Source organism: Oculina patagonica, chromosome 4, assembly GCF_052425735.1.
Source record: "Oculina patagonica isolate OP01 chromosome 4, crgOcupat, whole genome shotgun sequence".
Taxonomy (NCBI): domain Eukaryota; kingdom Metazoa; phylum Cnidaria; class Anthozoa; order Scleractinia; family Oculinidae; genus Oculina; species Oculina patagonica.
Window position 1 is genome coordinate 33,128,751 of NC_135761.1, and position 22,669 is coordinate 33,151,419.

General features: G+C 38.7%; 1 protein-coding gene across 2 annotated transcripts; it reads left to right on the plus strand.

Moving 5' to 3' along the window:
* Nucleotides 1-1,142: 1,142 nt before the first annotated feature.
* LOC144652238 (uncharacterized) lies at nucleotides 1,143-18,240 on the plus strand. Of its 2 annotated transcripts, XR_013570463.1 has the most exons (4): nucleotides 1,143-1,436; nucleotides 11,214-15,091; nucleotides 15,608-18,076; nucleotides 18,130-18,150. XR_013570463.1 is itself a non-coding variant. In XM_078512258.1 (3 exons), the coding sequence occupies exons 1-3, from the start codon at nucleotides 1,410-1,412 to the stop codon at nucleotides 16,113-16,115; spliced, it is 4,413 nt and encodes a 1,470-aa protein (XP_078368384.1). In that variant the 5' UTR covers nucleotides 1,143-1,409; the 3' UTR covers nucleotides 16,116-18,240. The 2 variants fall into 2 exon arrangements, 1 of the variants encoding a protein (XP_078368384.1); XM_078512258.1 differs by having other exon boundaries at nucleotides 15,608-18,240.
* The last annotated feature ends 4,429 nt before the right edge of the window (nucleotides 18,241-22,669 follow it).

The window sequence follows — 22,669 nt, forward strand, 5'->3', positions numbered from 1 at the left end:
CAGTACTCAAACTCTTGAATAAAACAAAAATATATATTTCACGCTTAAGAGAATTGAGGGTATTAGATAAAATTTAAAATAGGAGAGTGATTTAATAGCTTCTGCCGAGTAAACATCAAGGGTACGTGATTTGAATTCCTGGCCAAGAAAGTGGCCGAGCGGGTCTGGAACGATTTACCGACAAGACTACTACTACTACGACGAAAAAATTCCGGGCGATTTATGAACCGGGCCGGCCCAGTCTCCCGCCCGGTTAATAAGCGCCCTCAGGGCGGTAAATCGAATAAATACGGTATTTTTGGTTTTCACATGACGTCATCAAACTTCTAAAATCCAAAGTCGGGATACCCCTGACTTTTTATCTTTTACTGGCTATTAGAAGTCCTTAATATATATATATATCTTTATTAATATTGAAGGTTTTTAACTCGATAGCATCCGCCGTCTTCAAGATATAACATTTTGAATTTTGAAGTTTCGCGCCACAGGACATCAAAATGGCTACCTGAAGGCTGTCACGTACGTTTAAAGAAAATGCCTCATCCTGTTATTTTTAACAATCTCAACAGTTGATGTTTTACGAGAAGTGTTTATGTGCATGTTTACGTGTTCACGAAGGTGAACTGAATGCTTTTTATAGCAGAAGTACAGTATATGCCAGATGTTTTCATTGATTTCCGGCGGCCATCTGGGAACCCTTCACACGGACTGTCCATACCGAGCTCTCTAAATTTGTGTAAAACATTTTGATGGATAACTCAAGTACGAAATACCGTACAGACCCGAGAATTGGACAGTTGACTATCTAGTAATTTTCTACAACCTGTGATATGCTTGGATTTTTTTCTCAATAGTTTTTGATTAACTTTTTAGCAGCCAGTGACAGTAGCGTTACTGGCGTGACAGTGAAAACCAGCAATTTTTAGAAACTAACGTAGAGCAATCAATCGAAACGATCTTGTAAGAAAATAAGTGGATTCTTGGGGATACCCAAATCGCAGGAAAACGGGGATACCCACATCGTAATGATAAATTCCGTGGAATGGTCTGAGCCGTTATTTGGGATGTCACGCAACGCTCCCAACGAGACTACCTGAAGACTGGACCATAATAGAAACCGGAAGATGCACGGCATGATGAAATGTACGTGCAGGTGAAGCGTACCCCGATAATTTTCTTTCTTTTTTTTTATCGCAATAAGGCAATCTCTAAATGTCTGAAGAGAAGGCCATTTAGTCAAGAAGTCATTGGAGACGTTTTGTGACGAGTAAAGGAACAATTTCCGCTTTCTTTACCAACCGCTGGTCAGGAGGAAACCTGCTGACATTGCTTGTTGAAGGACGAATCAAACCGGACCTTTCTGCTGTCTCAGCTCTTTATTTTATAGGTTGCTTGTATCACAGAAGACAATGAATAACTCTATCGGAAGACGAGTGGTAAGTTTTGAATGTTTCACTATATAAATAGTCCCAACTAGATCGAGTAGTTTTACGCCACTGCCCCCGGCGCCGATCTGGTCGTTTCAGTCGCGAACTCCTGCAGCTGATCGCGGCTCAGGATCACACGTTTTATATGATATGAATGGTGACTTCACACATCGTTAGCCAAGAAAAGGGTTTTCAGGTTTGGGATTGGGGATAACGAGTTTCATCCAACCGATCGAGTTTAATAGTTCTTCATACTTTCTGGCTATGACTTGGAAGGTTTATTATTCGTGTGGCGATGGGGTATAACCTATTGCATTAAATTATAATTTTAAGCTCATTTTATTTAACATTACAAAAAATTAAATAAATAAACCTAAATTAGCCCCTGGTCCCTGGGTTTCTCCAGGGGACTTGACATGTAATGATGATTTATTTTAAGTCTTTTAATTATAAACCCGACGTAACCACTCGAACTGTTCAGTAATCGAACTCAATCGAACCCAATCGAACTTAATCGAATGATTGGGTTCGATTAGTTTGATAATCGAACAAAATCGAACCCCAAAAATGTGTGAGAGTGTTTGATTGCGTTTGATTTTGGAATTAATTGAACCCAATTGAACCTAATCGAACACAATCCGAAAATCAAATTTTCACCCCAGACACCACCATTTTTTTTAACAGTCTGTTTTAGCAATAACTGCAAAACACGATAAAAAAAACAACGACTACAAAATTGTGACAACAGTTAAGATTTACAAGAAGATCCGAAGCAAAAGCTTTCTGGAAAACTGCAAGTCTTTTGCAAGTTGAACAAAGCAAGTGTTTACATTGTACTTCTTTACGGCTCCACGGCTGTCATCAAGACTGCTATATTTGAAGCGAAATTGAGCTCAAAGTCGAACATGTTCATTGAAGTGTAAAAGTACAAAACCAAGTTTGAAAGGTAACAGTGTTACCCTCATTTTAAATAAAGTCTTTATTATTATTATTATTATTATTATTATAACAAACTTTACTGAAGTGCTGAGCCTAGTTTTATGACGTACACTGAATGAAACTGTGTCAGTTTTCCGTTCTTTCGTAAATTATTTGCTGCTTTTCTACTTGATTCACTCGCTCTTGTTGTGCGTTTAAAAGTATTATTAATTAAACTTTTCGCATCAATCCTTTTGTTTTGCGTAGTTTAATTTACTATGGCATTTCTGTGGTTATTCTAGGCACCGCTAATTATTTCTTGTTCATAAAGGTCGCCAAGTTTGCTGTTTAAAACCATTTTTTTGAAGGAACTGTCGCTTCCTGAAAATTTTAATTTACACTTATTATAAGCGGCACTTGCCGCACTCATTTCCCATATAAGGTCAAACATAGGTATACGAGCTGACAACCGGGATTCAGTAAACCAATCAGAAAGCTAGAAATAAAATATCCGAGGTTGAGAATTTAATAATAAAGGATAATCAGTAAAAGAGTAACGCAACTCTATACAAGACAGATATATATATAGTATCCGTGAAAAAAAGAATAAGAAGAAAAAAAGAATTTTAGCCACAGGGTATGAGAGTCGATCCCGGGTCACATGCTTTGGAACGCAGAGCAGTACCACTGAGCCATCGGTTTACTAAGCAATTAAAATGATGAAAAAAGTCATTCTTATACCTAAGCGACCTGTTATATGTTCACCCTCTTTAAATAAAGTTGATTAATATTATTTATCACTATAATGAATATTTTCCATCGATACTATACTGTTCAAAGGAACGATTCAAATATATCTAACGCATTCACGAGTAGATCATAGACCTCTTTGATTATTTCAATCAATTTCCAGACCCAATTCGAACGCAATCGAACCTTATGGAACTCAATCGAACTTAATAAAAAATTTGGTTTGTATCTGATCTTAAAATTGGTTGGTAAAAAAACATATAAAACTGAATTTTCGGTAACTCTCTGTTACCTTCATCAGAGTTAAAAAAAACTGAACCAATTTTAACCCTGATGAAGGTAACAGAGAGTTACCGAAAAATATTATTCAGTTTTATACGTTTTTTACCAACCGATTTTAAGATCAGATACAAACCAAATTTTTATTATGTTAAACACTGATCGAACTTATTTAGCCCAATCAAACACAATCAAACGTTCGATTGGGTTTGATTGCTCAAATTTTTTTGTGTTCGATTACCGAACGCAATCGGACCAAATCATGTGCTTGGGTTGGATTGAGTTAGATTAATCGAACATTCGTCAGGTATGAAGCCTGGTTTCCACTTAAACATAGATCACATCTGGTCAAAATTCTGGAATCCTTTGGAAACACACTTTTGGGATACGACAACTTTATTTAAAAAGATCAACAAAAAGGCAGCCCAGGGCTGATGTGGACCGTAACAAAATAAAAATTATAATTTTAAACTAATTATTTTAAATTACCTGCATTATTGTCTGCATTGATCACAGGATCACTGGAGATAGAACCATGTTTTAGTCTCATTGATTGCCTGTGATCATCTGGGATCATGAAAATGGTTCAACTGCAATTGCTGTGATTAAAACTCACCTCATATATTTCATATTCGAGCAACTACTGCTTAACAGAAGATATGCAACAAGAAATTGTCAATTCTGCAATTTTCTGTTGTTGTCTATAATGTAAACGGATCACTCTATAATCTTTATAACTGCACAGTTATTAATAGCTAACTATGAAAGTGACATGGAGGCGCAGTACCCTAATGGTCAGCGCATTTGACTCCTAGTTGAGCTGCCTCAGGGCTCGAGACTAACTTTTTTGCTAACTAGCCAAGTGGCTAGTGACAGCTTTGACTTCACTGGCCAAAACTGATTTTCTACTAGCCACAATTTTTAAGCATAGTTCTCCTTTTAAGGAGTGGGTGGGGCGGAGGGTGAAAAAATGTGCGATAATGTTGAAACCTTAAACCGCAAAATGTTCCTTAATCTTCATGGTTTTTTTTCCCTTAAAAAATTTGGGCTTTGACGAGTTTGTTCTTCACTATAAAAATTGTATATGTAAATGCGTTTTTGTCAAATAGAATTTTGTTTTAAGCTTCACATTCTATAATGTCAACAGTCTACTTGTTAGTTATATTCTCTGAAAGACGATTTTAATAAATGCGGTTTCTTGCCACTAATGCCTGATTTTTTCACTAGCCATTTTGGCTAGTGAAAGGTCAAAACCTACTTGCCAAAACTGCATTTTTACTAGCCGTTGGCTAGCTGGCTACCGTTAGTCTGGAGCCCTGTGCCTGGGTTCAAGCCCTGGCCAGAGCGCAGCATTGTGTTCTTGGGCAAGACACTTTACTCTGACAGTGAATCTCTCCACCCAGGTTTGAACCCAGGTGTATAAATGGGCACCAGTGAGTTTACTGCTGGGGGGTTATCCTGCGATAGACTAGCATCCCATCCAGGGGGAGAAGCAATACTCCCAGTCTTTCAATGCTACAGAAACCGGGATTAGCTTGGTTGTATGGGCCACCGGCTAGGCTCGGACAGAGACTTAACCTTAAAAGTGATAAATGATCATCACAGTGAATTCCCAATTGAAGCAGTCCGGGGACCAGAGTGACGGGTGGACATGAGAGGGAGGAGAGAGATGTGCGAGATCTGGGCATAAAGTACGGACCTGTGCAGTCCACTGATTGATGGTGTGGGGAAAGACCAGAATGTGGTGGGCCAGCGGGGAGCAATCTGCCAGGGCAAATCCTGGTCACACGGGTTTTTACTGTATTGGAAAAATAAGCCTAAAAAAAATTTCAGGGCTTCAACATGATCAGTAATTAAGCTCCGTGATACTAGTGTGATACCCAACCAATAGAGCTATGAAGCCAGACATTGGGAGCAAGGCCAATGATGTGTGTTCGTATTTTCCTGTGAGAGGAGGGATTTTTTTTAGGCTTCTTTATTTCAATTGCTTAAATTGGAAATTCACTGTGATTTTTATTTATCACTTTCATATACATCCACAGTTCATATTTGAATCACTTCATATACATTACATTAATAGTTACAAGCTCAACCCTGTAACTCAATCTGTTATGCCTCCAAATTAACTTAATGTTTGATCTCACACCACCTCAGGCATACACTGCATGTATATAACAATTTCTCAATTCTGGCTCACGGAATTACACACTTACAGCCAGGGGCAGAACCTGCCAATATACCAGCTAGCCAAAAAGGGTTAAAGATAAATGCAAGTATATTGTTTTATATGTTATTTGGGGAAACACTGTGATTTGATAAAAAAAAGTTAGCCTTAAAAAGGCGACTTTGTTTGTTTTACTCTTCTCTTTATCAAAATCTGTTGAAGAATATCAAATTGGACACGGTATATCATCTGACACTTGTCATCTAGCTAATTTTGTACTACATTATGTGTTTTGTCCAATGAGAGTGCACAGAAGTTATTCAGTGGGTTATAATTATCTTCAAACATTTTCAGCAGTGTTCAGGGATTATCCAAAGATCTTGAGAATTCTAGGTAGTCTGAAGACAACCATCTCATGCATTTGAGATAGAAAAAAGTTGATATGTTAATATAGGTACTCACTTGTAGAGATCTTTGTTGAACCTTTCTTAAAGAGGCTCACATTCAGAGCCTCACACATAAGCAGCACAGCTGTAATGTTCGTGTGGCTTTGCCACTTCCAAGTCAGGTCCTAAACATGAATTTACTCCTAGGCAAGTAGATCCTCAGCAGCAATGAATTTATGACAAAAAAGTGGTAAATATTGTAGAACCTCCCTAGCTAGGCATGACAACTGTTTTAAATTAACAAATTTTTTTCCAAGAAGATAAAAAGCGTTCTCTGGTAAATATTTTAAAAAATTATTAGCTTTCGACAGCCAGACTGCTGTCTTCGACGGATAAAAATGAAGTGATAAAATGGACCTAAAAATTTGAATATGACTAGCGAATCGCATAAATTAAAAAGTTAAAAGTATGTGTAAAAGAATGTTAAAAGGAATGCTAAAAGTGTATAAATTACTGTTTGTTTAAAAGAACAACAGCCCTCTGTTTGTTTAAAAGAACAACAGCCTCTCGTACTGTACATATATTTTCCCATTGGATGCTATATAATATGATTTTCCTATTAAATTGAATCAGAAGAAAGGTTTTATTGTGGACATTCAACACACTCAATTCAATTGACAGAGGCAAAATACGACTTTACAATGTATGTATTGAATGTAATTGAATGCCTCATGTAGTCATAAGCCAGCACCTAGGCTTGGCATTTTACATTCTGGCTAACTGGCCTAAGATTTAACTCTTAAAGGATAAGTTGCCCGGGAGGGGGGAGGACCCAATGGATGGGGAGGCCCCAAAGGGGACTCAGGCACAGGAATAAAAGGGTAGGGACAAATTAGGAATGAAAGGGAGGGAAATCTGCCTTAATGATGTTTTAAAAGGTTAAATAAATTTTGAGCAGAGGCAATTTTGGCTGCATCGTATCTTAGTTTATTAGCCACAATGAAACTCCGTAGGTAAATGTGATGGTGAGGAAAGAAAGGGGTGCCGCAAAAAAGGAACAAGGGACCCACAAAATGGAAAAGGGAGGGGGACCCGGGCGGAGCCCCCCGACCAGCCCCCCACATGAAGGACTACATGAATGTGTAATTTGCCAGGATTAAGGTCTTACAGCTGTAAACTTTTGTTTTGAATACTTACTGATTTGGCTCAAAGCTATTGGGCTAGTCATTTGCTACAGGTGAAACCTTGTTGACCATGCCTTAATAAATTTATTCAGTACTGATTATTTCCATGTGGCTTGTTTTTACATACCGTAATGATTCGATTTAGCGCCCGGGGCGTTTTTTTTTTTTTGGCTCCTGGGGGGGGGCTTTTTTGGGAGAGGGGGCTTTTTTGGGGAGGGGGCGTTTTTTTTTTTTTTTAAAAAAAAAAAAAATTTAAAAAAAAAAAAAAAAAAAAAATTAAAAAAAAAAAAAAAAAAAAAAAATAAAAAAAAAAAAAATTTTTGAAAAATTATTTTTTTTAAAAAAATTTTTTTTTTTTTTATAAAAATATATATATATGGATTTTTTTTTTTTTTTTTTTTTTTTGGGGGGTATTATATTGGGGGTTTGGGGGCCCAAAAAAAAGAGGGGGGGAAAATAAGGGGGGGGGGGGGAAATGGGGGGGGGGGAAAAAAAAAAAAAAGGGGGGGGGGGGATGGGGGGGGGGTAGGGGGAGGGGGGAAAAATAACTGCAGCTGGCATTTGATTTGGAGCTGGGGCCAGCAGCGGGTGGTTCTTGATCTTTTTAAGTAATACTTGAGATGTTGCAGCTGTTGATCAACAAGATAAACATTATATATACTATGTCATTAAAGGGAATGTGTATAATAATTACCATGTGCAATGTTGAATTTTGAAAAGGACTGTCAATCTGTGATGGACTAACATCACATAAAGAGCAAGTAGCCTGATTCCTTGTCACTTTATCCTACAGCCAAGAAATTAAGTAAAGCATTAGCACCAATAAACCATCTATTTTGCAGTGCAGTGCTGGGGCTGACGGAGGGGAGGGGAGCAACAACGCCACCCAGACACCGACCAGAGCGAGAGAGCGCGCCCGTCCACCGCGGCCTCCCGGGGCCCGCCCGCCGCCGGGTCGAGACCCCGACCTCCGGATAGTAGTATTTAATCCTCTGATCTCTATGTCTAGCACAGAGTTATCTTTTAGCCCCATACCTGGGTTTTTTGGTCTTTCATGACCAAGGTCACCTTCATACAGCTGTATATGTAACTTCAAGGAGGGTACAGTGTAAATAGAAGTATATCCAAAGGTGCTTTCTTTGCAGTCCACTGCAGAAAATGATGATGTCATAATTAACAATTATTCACAAAAGTAAATAAAAATAATAAGAAAAAAAAAAATAAATGGAAATTTACAGTGGGATCTTCCACATAGGTGGCTCTTCTTGATCCCACTGATTCCAGATCGAATTGGAATTTTGGAAGTGTTGACTGGCCTAGTGGAGGTAAATATCCACCACATTCACCCACACTGAGGTGAATAGTTGTCTTAGTATATACCACACAAGCTGAATAACTAGTGGACTTAAACATCACTTTGGGTATTAGCTAAGACAGTTTGTTTCTCTTTAGCTGCTCAGAGGTGAATAGTACCTTGCCAATCACCCCCGAGGTTAACCAATTAGGGTGCACGAAAAGCACTTTTCACTTGTGTGGTATTTACTAATTATGGTTAATGCCAAACATCCATCACATTGAATCCACCATTTTGGGTTTTTTAATTTTTCTGTGAGGTTAAAATTATATTACATAATTAACTGGCTCAAAATTAAGCAAAGAAACCCAACAAAAAATATGCTAAAATGGTCTAACAAAAGTGTAATTGTGACAAAAAGTAACTGAGAAATTGTCTTTATCATTTTTTTTGCTGAAAATTGTATAGTGTGCTTGTTTTTACTGTGCCTAGTCAGTATAAATGCTGAGATCCAGTGGCCAGTCATAGCCAATCAAAACCCTAGAAGTGACTTATCTTATGCTCCAGTAACAGTACCTGTTACCAATATCAGTATAACATATCAAACACTTGGGCTGTCTGTGACTGGCCAAGAACTTGAAAAAATGCTGAGGTGTGGTTTTGATTTCTATCTTTCTCAGTATGTCTCCAATGTCTTTTCAGAGATGGCTCAAGGATTTTTAAAAGGGATGGCTGCTAGCAAACATTGTGAATCTACCATCTTTCATTGTAAATCTACCATCTTTATTATTTACTAGCAAACATTTTGTTTGCTATTTTATTTCTGACCTAGTTTTTTCCAAGGGGAGTGGATGGGTGCAAATATTTTTATTTTATTTCAGCTGAAATTTTAAACAATTTTTTAACAATATTAGTTTCTTTGGCCCAATTTTCTTCTTCTTATGTTTATTTTTTGGTGGATCTAGTTGGGTGGCTAGCTACTTAATCCGTGAATGAATAAAGCTACTTAATAATGATTTTAGCTTTGATATGATCAAAAATTAATCAGTTTCCCTGTCCTAGTACCCCCTGAAACAATCCCATTTAACTCCTGAGTGAGAATTGTAGATTACACTGATGGCTAGTGTAGAATGAATGACCTCCAACTATAGTTACACTCATAGCGGCATAATGTTTTGCTGTCTAGTTGTAAACCCGTTTTGGGTAACATAGCTAGCTCTGATTGTTGTGTGTTGTTGATTATATTTTGAACTCTTGCGAACTCATTTCTCTGATTTGACTGTGATCTTCACAAGTTAATCTCATACTACCTTCTTGCATCTATTCGAAGGACTGTGCTTTACACTGTACAGCCTACCCCCCCCCCATGGGTGGTACTCCGGCTTGTAAATCACGGGGATGATCGAATGGAGGCAAAACTCAGAAGCCAAAAAATACCTAAGTCTTCCGACATTACCCAAAAAAATCCCTGGACCAAAAATAACCCCCAAAAAAGTCCCTTGTCAAGTTACCCCTAAATTGCCAGGAGGGGCAATAACATAACACAAAGAACGCTCGTTTTGTTTATTCATGATACCATTAATATTCCAAGGCCGTGCCAAGGCACTTTAGTTCGTTTTTAATACCCAAAAAAATCCGCTATCTAAATCAAGTCACCCAAAAAAATTCTTGCCAAATTTTCCAACCCAAAAAAAACCCGGAATTGAAAATTTCAAACCCAAAAAAATTCTTCGATCATCCCCGCCATTAACAAGCCGGAGTACCCCCTGGGCCCCCCCCCACCATGCAATGTTGATTTCTATCTATCTAACCTTGCAACATTGTTTCTGAACTGAAAGGGATTTGTTACTAAGCCACTTAGCACTATTTTGAAGTTTTCTGAAGAACTTTACTGCGAATTCTAGTTCCTGTACCTACCACTGGCAAAGTCAAAGACGTTTATTTGAATTTTTATTTTAAAAGAAGTGGTCGAATTTATCATGAGATCATTCCTAATGATATGTAAAATACACCAAACAAACGATGCAAAATTGTAAACCTCAGACAGTCAATGAACTTTAAACCTGTAGGGAATGGCTAAAGTTTTTTTATTTTGATTGTTCTAAAATTGTCCAAAGGATTCGGTCCCAGGTTTATTCTCCCCCACACTTCCCCATGATTTCTTTCATGTTCACATACAAAATGTACTAATTTTTGTAATAATAAATATGAATCGCTTACAAATCTACGAAAAAAGGTAGTACTGGCATTCTGAGACGAAATTTGCATTTTGTGCTTCAGGCTCGCTTTTTGCCAATCAGTTGTGGAACAAATTCGTCACCTTAGAATGACTGTGACCATTCTGGTTTATGCACCGTTCTCGATTTCATCATAACTACTAACTTCTCAAACAGACAATGTTATCTGCAGTGTATTTAAAAAAATCACGCCCAGTATTATAGTCAAATTATTTAAAAAACACTCACGAAGCTGCATTGCAAATATGAAAGGTCTTTTGTTTTAGAGTGGCACTGTCTTGCTTGATTGTAGACCAGGTCATGTATGTTGTAGTACAATTCACGCTTGGTACAATTTGCAATGTTCCACTGTTTTATATTCAGTATCACATATTACCATACACTAGTAAGAACAGAATTGTACCAAGGGTGAAATTGAACCACAACATATATTTTAGGACTGTGAACCAATTTTGATCAAAAACTAATTCCTGTTGTTGTGGTTGATGGTACTGAAATAGCTTTGGTTAGGATGGGCTGTATTCAGACCATGGATTTCAGCACTTTTCAGACCATGGATTCTTTTATGTTTCAGCTACCCTTGAAAAGTTTGGCCTTTAATCTACTGACCACACCTGACAAGGATAGCGGTCTGAGCTGTCTACAGTCAGCCTGCATTGAAGGAGACATTGAGATTGTCAGCGCAATCTTGAACTATAGTCCAGACAAACTTGACAGTGCCATAGCTTTTAGTTTGAAGGTCGGACACAATTCATTGAGTTTCGCAGGCAAATCAATCTACACTGTCTTGCGACAACAAGTCTCTGAAGAGCATAAGCAGATAAGCAGATATGTTGAAAAAGTCACAAAGCATTTCCAATCTCAGTCTCTTCTACATTTGGCTGCAAAAAAGGGACAAGTTGAGCATCTTCGTAGGTTACTTGATTGTGGCGAGCATGTTGATTCTCTGTCACCTGACCTGTGTGCAGATAGAGGGACACCTCTCATGTTGGCAGCCAGGTTTAATGAAGGAGACGTTGTAGAGTTTCTTGCCAAAAGAGGTGCGTCTTTAGAGATGCAAGATGCTATGGGATATACTGCACTGCATCATGCTGCAATGGGCGGAAAAATAAGAAATATGCTCCGCTTAATAGAGCTTGGAGCTAATGTTTCAAAACTTAATTTCGACCAAACATCAGCATTGTTTCTGGCTGCTGAAAACGGTCACACAGAGGCTGTCCGTCTTCTTCTTGAGCATGGTGCCGATGCAAAGAAAGTCAATTATTTCGGTATGACTCCTCTTATGTCAGCTGCACAAAAGGGCCACATGCAAATTATTGATTTGTTGCTGAAGAAAGGTGGAAATTTAAATAGAAGCGATGAAAAAGGTCGGTTGCCTTTACATTATGCCGCTGAAGGAGACCAAACAGATGTAGTCAAATTTATTCTTGAAAAAAATGGGAATATATTAGCTAAGGCGTCACTTCTGCATTTGGCCACTCGTCTGGAGTTAGTCCAATATCTTGTCGAGCAAGGGGCTGACATTCATGCAAGGAACTCCTATGGTAGAACACCATTGCATGCTTCTGCTATCAAGGGCCAATCTGACACAATCAGCTATCTTTTAAATCAAGGTGCTGATATTAACTCACGAGACGAGCGTGGTTTCTCTGCTTTGTACTTTGCCGTGCATGGAGGTCATGCTGCTGCATGTAAGGTTTTGATTGAAAAAGAATGCAATTTGAAGCTAGTTGACAGAGTTGATCGTCACCTTGTTGACGAAAATTTGTTTACAGTAGCTGCTGCACGAGGGCTGACAGATGTACTGAAAATTCTCCTTGACAGAGCTTTATCAGAGGCTGTTGATGAAGTCAACAGATATGGCGAAACACCTCTGATGCAAGCGGCTAGGGCCGGACATCGTGACACGGTCGCTTTTCTCTTAGACCAAGGAGCTAACATCAATGCCACTAAAATGAAAAATGCAAAATATAGTTGTTGTGATCACAGGGGCAGTGACGGTGAGGACAGCGAGGAAGAAGAAGATGAATTTACGTGGTACCGCAACAAAAGGCAACACATCACCCCCTTGTATTGCGCCTTGGAAGCGGGGCAAACCGAAGTAGCTAAACTTCTGATAGAACGAGGAGCTGATACTTCGAACTCGGATAGTGAAAATACTTCTCTTGCAGCGCTTGCTGCTGAGAATTGTTCCCGTGATGTTCTTCAACTACTTTCCGATAAGGAGTTTACTTTAAACAAATTGGAAGATGGAGATACTTTGCTGACATCAGCAGCTTATCGTAAAAACTATGATTCGATTCCAAGTCTTCTAGAGAAGGGTGTTGATGTAAATGAAAGGAATATGTCAGGCGACACAGCTCTTACTTGTATTCTTCAGCTTGCTCCACGCCCTTGTGCCATGGAAATTACCAAACTTCTTCTTACGCATGGTGCTGATATTAATATCAGGAATGCCAGATTTGAAACGCCTCTTCAGATAGCTTGTTCCATGAATTATGACAAAGTTGCTGAGCTTCTTCTTGAACTCGGTTGTGAGACAAACGTTAAGAATGTCTATTCTTACTCTCCCCTTCACCATGCTACACAAAACAACAATGGTAAACTTGTCCAGATGTTACTCCAGTACGGTGCTGATCCAAAGATTAAAGGCGATGAAGAAGAGACGACGCCCTTGCATAAAGCAGCAACTTCAAATAGTGTCCATGCAGCCCAAGTGTTGATGAAACATGGCGTTGATTTGGAAGCCAAAAACGCAGTTGGTCGTACACCCCTTGCTGAAGCAGCAGCTTGTGGTTATTTGCCTATGGTTGAATTACTATTAAAACATGGAAGCAGTGTTGATACCAAGGACAAACAGGGAAAGACTCCTACTATTCTTGCTGTCGAGAGTTTTCGTTATGGAGACACAGACACTGATGAAAACAGCGTTGTCAAAACATTGTTGGATCATGGAAGCTCTGTGAACGTCACTGACGAATTTGGGAGAACTCCACTTCATTATGTACATTATGCCACAACGGAATGCTGTGAGCTCCTTTTACAGTATGGAGCTGATGTTCAATTACCAGACATCAACAAAGAGACGCCTCTACATCTTGCCGCAACAACTGGTAACACAGCTTGTATTGAGTGGCTCCTTCAGCAAGGTGCGGACGTTGGGGCCTTGGACATTGAAAACCGCACTCCCCTCCATGCAGCTGCATACGAGGGCCACAGAAGCGCCCTCGAGATGTTGATTCAACATGGTGCAGATGTTCATTTAGCTGACAAAACAGGCTGGCTTCCTTTGCACTTCGCTGCTGCAAGAGGACAATTTGATGCTGCCGAAGTTTTGTTCCAAAATGGGAGTGACATAAGAACTGTTGACAACAAAGGGAGAACTGCCCTGTATCTAGCAGTGAAAAGCGCATGTAGAGAGTTGATTGAGTTTCTTATTCTTCACGGAAGCGACGTTAATGCAAAAGATTCTAGTGGACGCACAATTCTTGGAGCGATACACGAATGCCGTAACTTCTGGAGCTTGGAATGGAACGCTTTGGAAACATATCTTGAGAATGGAGGTGACCAACATGCTGTTGATGTGGTAACTTGTCGAACAACTCTTCATTTTGCTGCAGCGTCTAATAGCGTCGCTACGTTGGACACTCTTCTAAATCAAGGATTGGACCTTGAGGCGAGGGACAAGAATGGAGAAACGCCTTTACACCGAGCAGCTGCATGGGGAACTCCGGAGATGATACAAAGGCTTGTTGATAGAGGAGCAGACTTGTCTGCTGTTAATAACAGAGGACAGACGCCATTACTTGTTAGTTTTGCTGCGAACAACAGGGAAGGATCGAAGATTTTACTGAAACATGGAAGTAACGTGCAAGTAGCAGACAAACATGGCAACACAGCACTTCATTTTGCTATACACCTGCCTGGTCTTTTGAAACTGACAATAAATGGTGCAGACGTTAATGCAGCCAATGAAGATGGGTGTACTCCTCTTCACCTATCAGCACTCTATACACACTCAATCTGTGCTGTAAAACATCTGTTGAAAGCAGGGGCAAATGTTCATTGCCGAGACAAAGAAGGAAACACGCCTCTTCACATAGCCGTTTCAAGAGGTGGGGATGACATTGCCAGCCTGCTCATTGAAAACGGAAGCGATGTCCTTGCTACTAATATACAGGGAAGAACATGCCTGCATATGGCGAGTTCTTTTGGTGCTCATGATATGATAGAAAAACTCTCACTACCTGGGGGACAGGTTAATGCTATAGATGAGTTGGGTTGCACCCCTCTTCATCTTGCCTTGCACGCTAATGACAGGTATTTGGCAAAAGCTCTGTTGAAGCATGGCGGTGACCCTGAAGCTGTGGATTATAAAGGCAGCACACCTCTGCACGTGGGCTGCTGTGCAGGGAGCATGAAAACTGTCATAGCTGTGATTGATCAAGGAAGGTAAGATGACAATCTGTATTATTATTATTTGTTTTGCTCTTGCTTAGATCATTCAACGCGACTGAAGAAGCTCCAATCCATTATTGATTTTAAGTACAGAAATAAGGGAGACTTAAGATTTAGAAAAGTCATTCTTGCTTTGACTTCGCGGAAAATAGATCTGGTTTCTTTTAGTAGTATGCTGATCACTTGAAGTTTTTATTCGTTAATTTGCGATGAATTTCCTAATTTTCCCTTGTGGTTATTTTTTATTAGTAAATTTTCGACCTCAGTTAATGCATATCTACTTTTCTGATTGGCTCGCAAACGGTTAATTATCAATTACCGGAGTGTTTATATGGAAAAGGGACAGACGATGTGTTTACAAATTTGTTTTCGGCGACAAGAATTACTTTTACAAATTGCTGAATAATATTGGGCATTTGCCCGCCACGCGTTTGCTGGTTATTTATCACCTCATCCAATGCGCGCTCGTAAAAGAATTGTTTCTTATCCATATTGTGGTTTTTTTTTAAGCAATCTTGAAGCGAGAGACGCAAAAGGCTGTACGCCACTTCACATCTGCGCCGTGTTTGATCAGAAACCCACTGCTCGTATACTCGTTGAAAGAGGAGCAGATGTGGAGGCTAGAGACAATGAAGGAAGCACTCCTCTCCATCTGGCTTCGGCCTTCGGTGATACACACATGATTGGTCTGTTTCTTGAACACGGAGCTAGTGTAAAGTCAAGAGATTCTGAAGGAAGCATTGCTCTTCACACAGCGGCTGCACTTGGCAAGACAGAAATCGTGCGGATGTTAGTTGATGCAGGTAGTGATGTCAATGCGCTTGATGCTAGTGAAAACACTCCGCTGCACGTGTCTGCAGGCTCTGGTCACATGGAAGTAGCTCGCCTGTTGCTGGATAGTGGAGCAGATTTGCATGCAGTCAACAAGGAAGGGTTTACCCCGGCTGGATGTGCTAATTTGTTTGGTCACAAGGAAGTGGGGCGTTGTATCGAGGAAAGACTCTGCTTTAATACATGACACGGATCTTATCGTTGACGGGATGGGAGATAAGATCTCCTTCCCTTGACTTTACAAACAGTTTATAAAAAACTCGTACCAGTCATTTAAAATGTTCTTTGTTTTGCTCAAACAACTTAGACCAGACTTGATTTAATTGTGTTTATTCTAGATGATGTTTTGATCTGTATCAACATTTTTTTAAAAGAGGACACAGAAATTGAGATTTAAGACTACTTAGGTAATCTAAAAAATATATATATTTCATAAAGATTTTTTATGTTTTGGGCACTGAAAGTATAAGACCTAATTCACGCTAGCTACCATAAGTACGTCTTGTGGTCTGTTAGGAGGAAGGCATTAGAAAGAAGACAATTTTCAGAATTTTCGTAATCGGCTGGTCGAGATAGTCAAGTTTCTTTGCCAAAATCATATTTCGTGTGTAGTTTGATAGATGAAGTTTCCTCTAGAATGTTTTCAGAACTACGCAGGCGGTTTGTATTTACAAAAGCGTGCATGCAGAGTAACCGTGTGATAAATGCATTATCTACTGTTTTTCTGTTTGCATGCAAAAGCTGTAAAACGTCGTCGGTATACTGAGATACTGATTGATGTTCCACGCCCCACAAAAATCGCATTGGTGATTTGCATCAAGACAGCTATCGTGAATAAGGCCTGTTATCAATTGCACAAGATATTCGTTGCCGGTAATTATATGTACAGTAATAGCACTATGGTATGCCTCATGTTAATCAAATTACCCATGTCTACTAGGGTACAAATTTGAAATTTTTCTTCAAGCGTTCCATTTGATAGAATTTGAAAAATGAATAAGCAACACAGGACAGTTTTCTTAACGCACTAATCAGAAAGATATTACATTGCTCATTACATGCGCATTACAGAGGCAAAAGTTAAGCTGTTTTAGTTTTAAACGTTTTACATGTAAAGGTAGTTTTGATCAACGAAATCAAACAGTTTAGCACATGGTCAGTTTAGCTATTACGGACATTCTTTTAATTAAATTGAAATATTATGTAGAATTTCTTATTTTATTACACGTGCACGGCATTCGTTTAAAAGAAAAAATGTCGTTGCAGAAAATCTAATTTAAATGACAGATAATTAGGGTATTATATAAAAAAACAAAGAAGAGTATAAGCTGTAGGTAGAATATTATCGCAGAATTCTTTAACGTGTGGAAGATATCGTGGCCAACGTGCCCATGGTTGATTTTGAGCCAAAAAATACCCAAATTTTGACCCATCTTTCGACCAAAATATCTTTGCAAGAATTGAAACTTTCTATATCAAAACACCACTGTAATTAATATCACCTGGTACAATTTAAATGATATCATCAAAATTTTCCATCGCTCTCTGGTTTAGTAGTAAACTTATTTTAAAAACTAGTGGTACCTATCGGTAGAAATGCCAACGAGTACAACTGGAGAGAAGAAGGGAGGATAATTGTAAATGTTTGGCTGAAAGTACGCTTTATGATTTTGGTCCGATCAATAAACATCATGTGCGCGTTTTCTTTGAAAATCTTGAATGTTTCTGGAATAAAATGCGATTTTGTGAAGGCTAAATGAGGAAAAAGTTCTAAAATAAAACCAAAGTAGTAAAGATTTAGTGAAAAATCTTGTAAACTCCATGCTTTTTGAGCGTTTCAAGCCATTGTTGTTCGATGCCGCTATTTTGGAAAGGTTTCTGCTGTTTTAAAGTCCTAAAGGTATTAATCAAAGTTGCTATGACCCACTGAACTCGGAAAATAAATTACGAAACAAAAAGCAAACTTTTACAAAGATTTGCCAAAACAAATCATTTCAAACTTTCCACACTGTAAGTATCCAACAAATTTGAGGTTCCATCTTTGTGGGCAAAGATGGAACAAGTTTATTTTATTTTACTACCACCGTTCCAAGAATAATTCATCACGCGCAATGCGTGACGTCTCAAATGTCACGTTAAACTGTTGTTGTTGAGACAGCTTTTAGGAAAATTCAAAGCCCGGTTGTCCGAGAAAAAAAAAGCTAGACAATCCAGTAAAAAAATGAAGTATAGGGCATTTATTTTATAAATTCGAGAAACGAAAAAAAAAAACTCTAAATAGCTCTCTTCTGATCTATAAAATCCACGACACCAAATCCGTTTCCGTGTTGTATACATAGCCAGACCTAACTTAATTACACATGCAAATTTGTATAGTATAACTTCGAAATTTTCGAAGCTTTGGAAATTTTGAAGCTTTGTAATGCATTTCTTGCCTTCAACTTAAATGAAATGAAATTTTAAACAAAGTTTAATTCAAGTTTCTTTCGTATTTCAATCTCTAACATTTTGTCTAGTTTGGGAATTTTGGCTTTTTGAAGCGAACAAATTTGAAACCTCTGTAATCTGAAACGCATCTTGTCTGGGAATTTTAGTTGCCAATGCATCATGCACGTGCTAAACAAATTAGTAGCGCGCTGATTGGCCAAACTACAACAAAGTGTGCACGTGCTGAACAGATTCTGCTGAATGGATTGGCTAAAAACATCAGAAGTTGTGTTCTCGACAACTTCCGCCTACATCCTAATATGGTCAAAAAATATCACTGAGGGAACCGGATTACACGAAAATTGAGCTGAAAGATTCTGAGATTTCGCATAGCCCTCGAACTGCGCACGGCTCTATATCCTGCCGCCGAGACAGGCTCGCGTTTTCACTCCAGATCCAGCGAAATCGGCCAGTTTGAGACTTGACAGTACGGTTTGTTCGTTTAGAAATCCGCCATCACGTGGATTTAGTCTAAATGTTTTTCCCGCTCCAAAAAAAGAACGGAAAAGAAAGTTCGACATGATCGATGAAAATGGCGCTTTGAGCTCCTGTGTTGAAATACCGCTACGTAGACTAACGCTTATTTTCACATCAGATCCAGAAAAATCGGCCAGATTGAAACTTGACATGTACAGTTTTGTTCTTTTTGGAAATCCGCCATTACGTGCATTGATTGTAATATTCACTCCAGGTCCAAAAGAGTGGGGGCAAAAAAAAAAATCGAATAAAAAAGGTGCTACATGAGCGGGTAAAAATGACGTTTTTGGGCTCTTGTTTTGAAATCACCACAACGTAAATTAAAGTTTATTTTTTCTCCAGATCCACCTAAAACGGCCAGTTTGAGACTAATATTCCTTTCCAGTCCAAAAGAAAACGAAAAAGAAACTTCAATATGAACCACTGAAAATGACCCTTTTGAGCTCTTGTGTTGAAATACCACTACGTATACTAAAGCTTATTTTCACTCCAGATCAAGCTAAATCGACAAGTTTGAGACTTGACATCTACAGTTTTGTTCTTTTTGGAAATACGCCATCACATGGATTTATTCTAATATTGTTTCCAAGTCTAAAAGAAAACGAAAAAGAAAGTTCGACATGAGCCACTGAATATGACGTAATTGGGCTCTTGTGTTGAAATACCACTGCGAAGACTGAAGCTTATTTTCATTACAGGTGCGGCCAAATTGTCCACTTGGAGACTTGACATCTACAGTTTTGTTCGTTTTGGAAATCCGCCATCACGTGGATTAATTCTAATTTTCTTTCCCGCTCTAAAAGAACCGAAAAAGAAAGTTCTACATGAACCACTGAAGATGACGCTTTTGAGCTCTTGTGTTAAAATACCACTACGTAGACTAGCTCTAATTTTTACATCACATCCAGAAAAATCGGCTAATTTGAGACTCGAGATCCACAGTTTTGATGTTTTTGGAAATCCGCCATCACGTGGATTAATTCTAATTTTCTTTCCCGCTCTAAAAGAATCGAAAAAGGAAGTTCTACATGAACCACTGAAGATGACGCTTTTGAGCTCTTGTGTTACAGTGCGGACACTCGAACCATGAACGCCACGGCTTTATTTTCACTTTATTTGTACTTTATTTTCACTTATTTTGTAGTTATTTTTGACATTTTTCCAGAACTAACCAATCACAGCCGCGAGTCGAACAACGGTTTTTCCGTATGATTGACAGCTTATCTCCACATGAATCTCTTGCATGCAAGCTATTTATAGCCCCATCGTGGGAAAACACGACTGTTTCGAGACTGTTGCTGTTAAATGAAGATGGCTACATCGAGACTCTTCCGAACTGAAACCTTCAGAGGTTCACTTATGGTTCAAGTATCGATCTTTAGGTCTTAAACTGGAACGTCTCTCGACATAATTCGGAAATACAAGAGGCCGTCTTAGGCCATGTTCGCTGTAGCCTATGTGAAATCCCCGGGTGAAATCCAAAGACATCGAAGCCTTCTTTCCGTCTACAGACTGTAAGCCGAAAACGCATGAGTATTATATTGGAAGCCGGCATATGATTTGCCAGACTCATACTTTAAGTACTAAACTGTACTGAGTGATTTGTATAACTCATCTCTCTGATGATTTCCATTACAAAGCAGATTTAAACAGTATAAATTTAATCGTACGGTTACGTTGTGAACGAAATGTTGTTTGACGTTTACCGTCGAAAATAAATATTAAATAGCTTGCGTTTCATTTGTTTCTTGTCCTTTATTGAATAAGGAAGAAATATTTCCGTCAGAAACCGCCATTATGATAGTTTCACTGGTTGAATATCCCGCTGTATATTGTAAGAAGCAGACCGCGGAAAATTCTGGATTAATGTACCGCCGTTGTGTAAAAACACGCGCCAGTTTGAAAATAATGTTGAAAAAATGTCTCGGCTGTTTCTTCGACTTGCAGCTGTGATTGGCTAGTTCTGGAAAAATGTAAAAAATTACTACAAAATAAGTGAAAATAAAGTACAAATAAAGCGAAAATAAAGTACAAACAAGAGCTCTTAGAGCTTACAACTGCGCTGGTCTCGTGAGCACTTTAGGGGAGCCATGTGGGGGGGACAAAAATGCACCCCCCTCCCCTTATCCCCTTTACCTGCGTCGAACAATGTTGCGATTGAGAACAAGATGGTAAGAAAACACCTTGCGTGACATTTTACAGTTGACTAGTTCCATCAAATTAAACATTTTTCTTATATGCTAATGGTGGCCAAATTTAATTCCCACGATCCTGATCCGTGAAACAAAAAAATCTTTTAAATTAGCATCCAGTGTTGTATTGAATTACCGTTTAAAGATTGAATAACCAGCTCCGAAAATGGAATATTGGAGCAAATAATTAAATCAAATTTGAGAACAACACTAGACCTGTGTTTTGCTGAATGGGAATTCCCCGGGGAATTAATTTACCAATGACCCTTGCAAGTCAGGGCATGTTTGTCTCAGTGGTTTTCCATCAGATTTCAGAAATCCTATAGATGACACAGCTCCAAAAATAAATAACGCTAAAAAGTCGAATATTTCACACTTAACATGCTAAGTTTAGACCAGAGGATTTGTTTAGTTTCCGTTTGTAGCAGATTTAAACCTTTCAGAGCATTGCGTGATTCTTGCCGATCAGTGCCTTGTGAAAGTAAAAATTTGTTAACGCCAGCACATTCCAGGACACAAACGTAATGTAAATAAATGTAAATTCTTGCCAGCTAAAGCGTATTTATTTAAAGCGTGAAATTTTAGTATTTTCTTCGATTCAAACGCTTCAAAATACTTCACACTGAATTTTGTAAGTAAAGATTAATGGATTCGCAAAGATTTGAAAGGTAGCTGATAATAGCTTTGAAAAATTACGTGACTCGAGGTCTAGCCGAACGAAAGTGAAACTTGTCATGTCAGCACATTCTTTACACCAACGTAATGGTATTTATTCACAGATTCTGGCCCGCTGAAATATATTTTTCTTTCGACGCATGAAAATTTAGAATTTCCTTTGAATAAAACGCTTCAAAATCGAATATTTCACACTAAACATTCTTTGTAAAGACAAAAAATAGGAAAATGTTTCCATTTGTTACTGATTTGTAGCTTCTAAACATCGCGTGACATGAGCCTGACCGAGTGGAGGTTTGGTGCAGGTCACCGACAAAACGAAAAATAACAAGAAGCTCTTAGAGCTTAAAACTGCGCTGGTCACGTGACCACCCTAGGGGTAGCCATGGGGGGAGAATAAAAAATGCACCCCACCCCCTTATATCCCCTTTATCTGCGTCAAACAATGTAGCGACTGACAAGCAAAATGGTAAGAAAACACCTTGTGTGACATTTCATGGTTGACTAGTTCCATCCGCAATTAAATATTTTTCCTATATGCTAATGCTGGCCAAATTTAATTCCCACGATCCTGATCGTAAACCAAAAAAACGCTTATCCGGACGACGGGATTTTTTGGGCGAAGGTTTACAACAACTGCCCCTGGGTCTCCGAGGATAAACTTTACAATTGATAAGTACGTCTGGCTTCACGCAAGGAACGTAAATATCCGTGAGAATTTTGACAGTATTCCCTATTTGCATAAAACTGAAAATGGCCCAATGACAATGTTTCGCAGTTTCTATAAAGTTACTACTATTTTTGAAACTCTTCAACAGTTCAAAATTTATTTGACCCTGTTTCGGTTTTCGTATTACAATAGGCGGTTGTAAAAATGCAGCGTTTGACAAACTTTGTGTACATTTCATGG